The 9,167-nt window shown below is 62.9% G+C and overlaps 1 protein-coding gene across 1 annotated transcript; it reads left to right on the plus strand.

Annotated features, from left to right (window-relative positions):
* Nucleotides 1–428: 428 nt before the first annotated feature.
* On the plus strand, nt 429–8,420 carry LOC130609904 (5-oxoprolinase-like; the record flags this gene model as incomplete). Its single annotated transcript, XM_057429336.1, has 6 exons — nt 429–580; nt 710–864; nt 3,666–3,767; nt 3,841–4,015; nt 6,421–6,605; nt 8,292–8,420. Coding segments are annotated over 6 exons (898 nt in total), but the record flags the coding sequence as incomplete, so codon positions are not given.
* Nucleotides 8,421–9,167: the final 747 nt, after the last annotated feature.

The raw sequence follows: 9,167 nt of genomic DNA on the forward strand, positions 1-9,167 counted from the left end.
CAGCAGGATCATGGGGGGACAGCAGGACCATGGGGGGACAGCAGGATCATGGGGGGACAGCAGGATCATGGGGACAGCAGGACCGTGGGGGGACAGCAGGATCATGGGGGGACAGCCGGATCCCCAAGGAGCTCATGGGAACCCCAGGGAGACACTGGGGACCCTGAGGGATGGTGGGACCCCAGGGGGCAGTGGGGACCAAGGAGCTGGTGGGGACCTTCAGAAGCCAGAAGGATCCCAGGGGGCAGTGGGGACCCCAAGGAGCTGGTGGGACCCCAGAGAGGTGGTGGGACCCCAGGGAGGTGGTGGGACCCCAAGGAGCCATGGGGACAGCCATGGTGGAACCCTGGGGAGCTGCTGGGACCTCAGGAGAACCCCAAGGAGGTGGTGGGGACCCGGGGCAGCCGCTGACCCTCAGCCTCCCGCAGCACCATCGTGGTGGAACCGGGCTGCACCGCCAGCATCACCCGCGTCGGGGACATCTCCATCGCCGTGGGGTCGGTGGCCCCACGCCCCATCGGCCCCCAGCTCGACCCCGTGCAGCTCTCCATCTTCTCCCACCGTTTCATGAGCATCGCAGGTGTGGGGCAGGGGCGGTGTGGGGCTGGGGGGGGGGGGGGGGGGGGGTTAGTGTGGGGCCGGCAGGGCTCCGTGGGGCTCTATGGGGCAGGAGCCGGCTCCCGAGGGTCCCGTGTCCCCCGCAGAGCAGATGGGCCGCATCCTGCAGCGCACGGCCATCTCCACCAACATCAAGGAGCGCCTGGACTTCTCCTGCGCGCTCTTCGGGCCGGATGGGGGCTCGTGTCCAACGCGCCCCACATCCCCGTGCACCTCGGCGCCATGCAGGAGGCCGTCCAGTTCCAGGCAGGGGCTCCGGGACAGCAGGGACATGGCAGGACCTCGGGGAGGCAGAAGGAGCCCGGGGAGCCAATGGGGGCCCTGGGAGATGGTGGGGACACCAGGGAGCCAGGAGGACCCCAAAGAGCTTTGGAGTCCCTGGGGAGATGGCGGGACCCCAAGGGAGTGGTGGGACCCCAAGGGAGTGGTGGGACCCCAAGGGAGTGGTGGGACCCCAAGGGAGTGGTGGTACCCCAAGGGAGTGGTGGGACCCCAAGGGAGTGGTGGGACCCCAAGGAAGTGGTGGGACCCCAAGGGAGTGGTGGGACCCCAAGGAGCTGGTGGACCCCAAAGAGCTGGTGGGACCCCAAGGAAGTGGTGGGACCCCAAGGGAGTGGTGGGACCCCAAGGAGCTGGTGGGACCCCAAGGGAGTGGTGGGACCCCAAGGGAGTGGTGGTACCCCAAGGGAGTGGTGGGACCCCAAAGAGCTGGTGGGACCCCAAGGAAGTGGTGGGACCCCAAGGGAGTGGTGGTACCCCAAGGAGCTGGTGGGACCCCAAGGAAGTGGTGGGACCCCAAGGAACTGCTGGGACCCCAAGGAGCTGGTGGGACCCCAAGGAAGTGGTGGGACCCCAAGGAACTGCTGGGACCCCAAGGAAGTGGTGGGACCCCAAGGAAGTGGTGGGACCCCAAGGAGCTGGTGGGACCCCAAGGGAGTGGTGGGACCCCAAGGAGCTGGTGGGACCCCAAGGAACTGCTGGGACCCCAAGGAAGTGGTGGGACCCCAAGGAGCTGGTGGGACCCCAAGGAAGTGGTGGGACCCCAAGGAACTGCTGGGACCCCAAGGAAGTGGTGGGACCCCAAGGAAGTGGTGGGACCCCAAGGAGCTGGTGGGACCCCAAGGGAGTGGTGGGACCCCAAGGAGCTGGTGGGACCCCAAGGAACTGCTGGGACCCCAAGGAAGTGGTGGGACCCCAAGGAGCTGGTGGGACCCCAAGGGAGTGGTGGGACCCCAAGGAGCTGGTGGGACCCCAAGGAACTGCTGGGACCCCAAGGAAGTGGTGGGACCCCAAGGAGCTGCTGGGACCCCAAGGAAGTGGTGGGACCCCAGGCAGCTGATTGGGATCCCATGAAGCCAGAAGCACCCTGGGGAGCTGGAAATGTGGCGGGGATGGGGAGGACGTGGTGGTGAGGACATGGTGGGGATGGGAGTGCCGTGCTGCTGGTGGAGACACGGTGGGGATGCTATGGGGATGGTGAGGACACAGTGCCAGTGCTGTATTGCTGGTGGGGATGCTATGGGGATGCTATGGGGATGCTATGGGGATGGTGAGGACATGGTGGCAGTGCCGTGTTGCTGGTGGGGATGCTGTGGGGATGGTGGGGATGGTGAGGACACGGTGGCAGTGCCGTATTGCTGGTGGGGATGCTATGGGGATGCTATGGGGATGCTATGGGGATGGTGAGGACATGGTGGTGGTGCCGTGTTGCTGGTGGGGATGCGGTGGGGATGCTGTGGGGATGGTGGGGATGGTGAGGACATGGTGGCAGTGCCGTGTTGCTGGTGGGGATGCGGTGGGGATGCTGTGGGGATGGTGGGGATGGTGAGGACATGGTGGCAGTGCCGTGTTGCTGGTGGGGATGCGGTGGGGATGCTGTGAGGATGGTGGGGATGGTGAGGACATGGTGGCAGTGCCGTGTTGCTGGTGGGGATGCTATGGGGATGCTGTGAGGATGGTGGGGATGGTGAGGACATGGTGGCAGTGCCGTATTGCTGGTGGGGATGCTATGGGGATGCTATGGGGATGGTGAGGACATGGTGCCAGTGCCGTGTTGCTGGTGGGGATGCTATGGGGATGCTATGGGGATGGTGAGGACACGGTGGCAGTGCCGTGTTGCTGGTGGGGATGCTATGGGGATGCTATGGGGATGGTGAGGACATGGTGGCAGTGCCGTGTTGCTGGTGGGGATGCGGTGGGGATGCTGTGAGGATGGTGGGGATGGTGAGGACATGGTGGCAGTGCCGTGTTGCTGGTGGGGATGCGGTGGGGATGCTGTGAGGATGGTGGGGATGGTGAGGACCTGGTGGCAGTGCCGTATTGCTGGTGGGGATGCTATGGGGATGCTATGGGGATGGTGAGGACACGGTGCCAGTGCCATATTGCTGGTGGGGATGCGGTGGGGATGCTGTGGGGATGGTGGGGATGGTGAGGACACGGTGGCAGTGCCGTATTGCTGGTGGGGATGCTATGGGGATGCTATGGGGATGCTATGAGGATGCTATGGGGATGGTGAGGACACAGCGGCAGTGCCGTATTGCTGGTGGGGATGCTATGGGGATGCTATGGGGATGGTGAGGACACAGTGGCAGTGCCATGTTGCTGGTGGGGATGCTATGGTGATGCTATAGGGATGCTATGGGGACGCTATAGGGATGCTATAGGATGCATTGAGGTGCTATGGGGATGCTATGGGGATGCTATAGGGATGCTATGGGGATGGTGAGGACACGGTGGCAGTGCCATGTTGCTGGTGGGGATGCTATGGGGATGCTATCGGGATGCTATGGGGATGCTATGGGGATGGTGAGGACACGGTGGCAGTGCTGTATTGCTGGTGGGGATGCTATGGGGATGCTATGGGGATGGTGAGGACATGGTGGCAGTGCCATGTTGCTGGTGGGGATGCTATGGGGATGCTATGGGGATGGTGAGGACACGGTGGCAGTGCCGTATTGCTGGTGGGGATGCTATGGGGATGGTGAGGACACGGTGGCAGTGCCGTGCTGCTCCTGGGACACGCTGAGCCCTTGGAGGTGCCGCAACAGATCCGGAACCTGGGTGAGGACCTGCGGGACGGGGACGTGATCCTGAGCAACCACCCGTGTGCGGGGGGCAGCCACCTGCCCGACCTCACCGTCATCACCCCGGTGAGCGGGGGCCCCCTCCGGCGGCGCCAGGACCCCCCCGGGACCACTGCGCTCACCCCTGGCGCTGCCCCAGGTCTTCTGGCCGGGCATCCCCAGCCCTGTGTTCTTCGTGGCCAACCGCGGGCACCACGCGGACATCGGCGGCAGCACCCCCGGCTCGATGCCCCCCCACTCCAAGACGCTGCGGGAGGAAGGAGCCGTCTTCATCTCCTTCAAGCTGGTCAAGGACGGGGTGTTCCAGGAGGAGGGTGCGTCCGCGCCGGCGTCGTGCGGGGAACAGTGGGCACTCGGTGGGGACGATGGACATGGGGATGTGGTGGGGATGGTTGGGATGTGGTGGGGATGGTTGGGATGTGGTGGGGATGTGGTGGGGATGTGGTGGGGATGTGGTGGGGATGTGGTGGGGATGGTTGGGATGTGGTGGGGGTGGTTGGGATGTGGTTGGGATGTGGTGGGGATGGTTGGGATGTGGTGGGGATGTGGTGGGGATGGTTGGGATGTGGTGGGGATGTGGTGCTGGTGGTTGGGATGTGGTGCTGGTGGTTGGGATGTGGTGCTGGTGGTTGGGATGTGGTGGGGGTGGTTGGGATGTGGTGGGGATGGTTGGGATGTGGTGGGGATGTGGTGGGGATGGTTGGGATGTGGTGAGGATGTGGTGGGGGTGGTTCGGATGTGGTGGGGATGTGGTGGGGGTGGTTGGGATATGGTGGGGATGGTTGGGATGTGGTGGGGGTGGTTGGGATGTGGTGGGGGTGGTTGGGATGTGGTGGGGATGGTTGGGATGTGGTGGGGGTGGTTGGGATGTGGTGGGGATGGTTGGGATGTGGTGGGGGTGGTTGGGATGTGGTGGGGATGGTGGGGATGTGGTGGGGATGTGGTGGGGATGTGGTGGGGGTGGTTGGGATGTGGTGGGGATGTGGTGGGGATATGGTGGGGGTGGTTGGGATGTGGTGGGGATGGTGGGGATGTGGTGGGGATGTGGTGGGGGTGGTTGGGTTGTGGTAGGGATGTGGTGGGGACGTGGTGCAAACAATAGTGACGGTGTGGGGACATGGTGGGGATGTGGGGAGGATGGTTGGGATGTGGTGGGGATGTAGTGGGGATGAGGTGGGGATGGTTGGGATGTGGTGGGGACAATGGAGACGTGGTGATGTAATGGGGACACAATGGGGAAGGTGGGGACACTGTGGGGACAATGGGGACATGGTGAGGATGTGGTGAGGATGTAATGGGGACGCAATGGGGATGGTGGGGACACGGTGGGGACAATGGGGATGTAGAAGGATGACAGGGATGTGGTGAGGTTGATGCGGACATGGTGGGGACGTGGTGGGGATACCGTGGGGATGGCGGGGACATGGGATGGAAGGGACATGGTAGGGATAACGGGGAAAGGACCGTGGGGACACGGTGAGGACACGATAGGGATGGCGGGGATGTGGTGGTGGCACGGTGGGGACACAGTGGGGATGGTGGGGATGGTGGGACAGCGGCGGTGCAGTGAGGGCGGTGGGGACATGGTGGAGATGACGGGGGCACGGTGAGGATGGTGGGGATGGTGGGACAGCGGCGGTGCAGTGAGGGCGGTGGGGACATGGTGGAGATGACGGGGGCACGGTGAGGATGGTGGGGATGGTGGGGACAGTGGAGATGCAGTGAGGGCGGTGGGGACATGGTGGAGATGACGGGGACACGGTGAGGATGGTGGGGATGGTGGGGACAGTGGAGATGCAGTGAGGGCGGTGGGGACATGGTGGAGATGACGGGGACATGGTGGAGATGACGGGGACATGGTGGAGATGACGGGGACACGGTGAGGATGGTGGGGATGGTGGGACAGTGGAGATGCAGTGAGGGCGGTGGGGACATGGTGGAGATGACGGGGGCACGGTGGGGATGGTGGGGATGGTGGGACAGCGGCGGTGCAGTGAGGGCGGTGGGGACATGGTGGAGATGACGGGGGCACGGTGAGGATGGTGGGGATGGTGGGACAGCGGCGGTGCAGTGAGGGCGGTGGGGACATGGTGGAGATGACGGGGACACGGTGGGGATGGTGGGGATGGTGGGACAGTGGAGATGCAGTGAGGGCGGTGGGGACATGGTGGAGATGACGGGGGCACGGTGAGGATGGTGGGGATGGTGGGACAGTGGAGATGCAGTGAGGGCGGTGGGGACATGGTGGAGATGACGGGGGCACGGTGGGGATGGTGGGGATGGTGGGACAGTGGAGATGCAGTGAGGGCGGTGGGGACATGGTGGAGATGACGGGGACAGGGTGGGGATGGTGGGGATGGTGGGACAGTGGAGATGCAGTGAGGGCGGTGGGGACATGGTGGAGATGACGGGGGCACGGTGGGGATGGTGGGGATGGTGGGACAGTGGAGATGCAGTGAGGGCGGTGGGGACATGGTGGAGATGACGGGGGCACGGTGAGGATGGTGGGGATGGTGGGACAGTGGAGATGCAGTGAGGGCGGTGGGGACATGGTGGAGATGACGGGGACATGGTGGAGATGGTGGGGGTGCGGTGGGGACAGTGGGGGTGTGATGGGGTAGTTGGGACCCGGTGGTGACGCTGGGGACATGCTAGGGCCGCGGTGGTGGATCGGGCCGCGGCGGTGCCGGCGGTGGGTGACGCGGCGTTGTCCCCGCAGCGGTGGCCGCGGCGCTGCACGCCCCGGGGCAGGTCCCGGGCTGCAGTGGGACACGGAACCTGCGCGACAACGTGTCGGACCTGCGCGCGCAGGTGGCCGCCAACCGCGCCGGCGCTGAGCTGGTGACGGCGCTGATCCGGCAGCACGGGCTCAGCACCGTGCAGGGCTACATGCGGCACGTCCAGGTGCGGGTGTGACACGTGTCACATGACACATGTCACGTGTCACACACGTGTCACGTGTCCCTGATGCAGGACACAGTGGAGTACTGCATTTGGGACATGACACATCACATGTCACATGACACACATCACATGTCACACGTCACATGTCACACACATGTTCCCCGCCAGGACACAACGGAGCGCTGTGTTCGGGAACGACACATGTCACATGTCACACATCACACGTCACATGTCACACGTCACATGTCACACACGTGTTCCCCACCAGGACACAGTGGAGCGCTGTGTTCGGGACATGACACATGTCACATGTCACACATCACGTGTCACATGTCACACATCACATGACACATGTCACATGTGACACACGTGTCCCCCCGGACACCGCTGAGCGCTGTGTTCGGGACATGACACATGTCACATGTCACACATCACATGTCACATGTCACACACGTGTCCCCCCAGAACACCGCGGAGCACTGTGTTCGGGACACATCACACATCACATGTCACACATCACATGTGACATGTGACACACGTGTCTCCCCTGGACACCGCGGAGCACTGTGTTTCGGACACGTCACACGTCACACATCACATGACACGCGTCACATGTCACATATCACATGACATGTCACATGTCTCACATGATACATGTCACATGTGACACGTGTGCCCCCAGGACACCGCGGAGCGCTGTGTTCGGGACATGACACATGTCACATGTCACACATCACATGTCACATGTGACACACGTGTCCCCCAGGACACCGTGGAGCGCTGTGTTCGGGACATGTCACACATCACATGATACATGTCACATGTCACGTGTGACACACGTGTCCCCCAGGACACTGCGGAGCGCTGTGTTTGGCACGTGACACATGTCACACATCACATGACACATGTCACACATCATATGACACATGTCACATGTCACATGTGACACACGTGTCCCCCAGGACACCGTGGAGCGCTGTGTTCGGGACATGTCACACATCACATGACACATGTCACATGTGACACACATGTGTCCCCAGGACACCGCGGAGCGCTGTGTTCGGGACATGTCACACATCACATGACACATGTCACATGTGACACACGTGTCCCCAGGACACCGCGGAGCGCTGTGTTCGGGACATGTCACACATCACATGACACATGTCACATGTCACATGTGACACACGTGTCCCCAGGACACTGCGGAGCGCTGTGTTTGGGACATGTCACACATCACATGATACATGTCACATGTCACACATCACATGTCACATGTGACACACGTGTCCCCAGGACACCGCGGAGCGCTGTGTTCGGGACATGTCACACATCACATGACACATGTCACATGTGACACACACGTGTCCCCAGGACACCGCGGAGCGCTGTGTTCGGGACATGTCACACATCACATGACACATGTCACATGTGACACATCACATGACACATGTCACATGTGACACACGTGTCCCCAGGACACCGCGGAGCGCTGTGTTCGGGACATGTCACACATCACATGATACATGTCACATGTCACACATCACATGACACATGTCACATGTGACACACGTGTCCCCAGGACACCGCGGAGCGCTGTGTTCGGGACATGTCACACATCACATGATACATGTCACATGTGACACATCACATGACACATGTCACATGTGACACACGTGTCCCCAGGACACCGCGGAGCGCTGTGTTCGGGACATGCTCCGAGCCTTCTGGGCGCGCTGGGGCGCGGAGCTGGGGGCTGAGGACGGGCTGGACGATGGGAGCCGCCTGCGGCTGCGAGTGCGGCTGCAGCCCGAGGTGCGGGGGGGGGGGGGTTTGGGGTTGGGGTGCTGGGGGGGGTTTGGGGTTCAGGGTGCTGGGGGGGGTTTGGGGTTCAGGGTGCTGGGGGGCGTTTGGGGGTTGGGGTGCTGGGAGGGTGGTTTGGGGTTCAGGGTGCTGGGGGGGGTTTGGGGTTCGGGGTGCTGGGGGGGGGGTTTGGGGTTCGGGGTGCTGGGAGGGTGGTTTGGGGTTCGGGGTGCTGGGGGGTGGTTTGGGGTTCGGGGTGCTGGGGGGTGGTTTGGGGTTCGGGGTGATGGGGGGGGTTTGTGGTTCGGGGTGCTGGGGGGGTGGTTTGGGGTTCGGGGTGCGGGGGGGCTGGTTTGGGACGATGCAGAGCTGTTTGCATGGAGGGTTTGGGGCAGTTTATGGTGGTTTGGGGCAATGAGGGGGGGTTTGGGTGGTTTGGGGGGTTTTGGGGGTGTCTGTGGGGGTTTGGGGGTTTGGGTGTGTTTGGGATGGGTTTGGGGGGGTTTGGGGGTGTCTGGGGGTGTTTGGTTTGAGATGGGTTTGGGGTGTTTGGGGGTGTTTGGGGGGGTTTGGGGGGTTTGGGGGTGTCTGGGGGTGTTTGGGCTTTGGGGATGTTTGGGGGTGTTTGAGATGGGTTTGGGGTGTTTGGGGGTGTTTGGGGGGATTGGGGGTGGTTGGGATGGGTTTGGGGGGTTTGGGATGGGTTTGGGGTGGTTGGGGCGGTTGTGGGGTTTGGGGGTTGGGGTGGTTGGGGGTGTT

Source organism: Pezoporus wallicus, unplaced genomic scaffold, assembly GCF_028554395.1.
Source record: "Pezoporus wallicus isolate ANWC-B61680 ecotype Strahan unplaced genomic scaffold, APGP_CSIRO_Pwel_v1 contig_10643, whole genome shotgun sequence".
NCBI lineage: Eukaryota > Metazoa > Chordata > Aves > Psittaciformes > Psittacidae > Pezoporus > Pezoporus wallicus.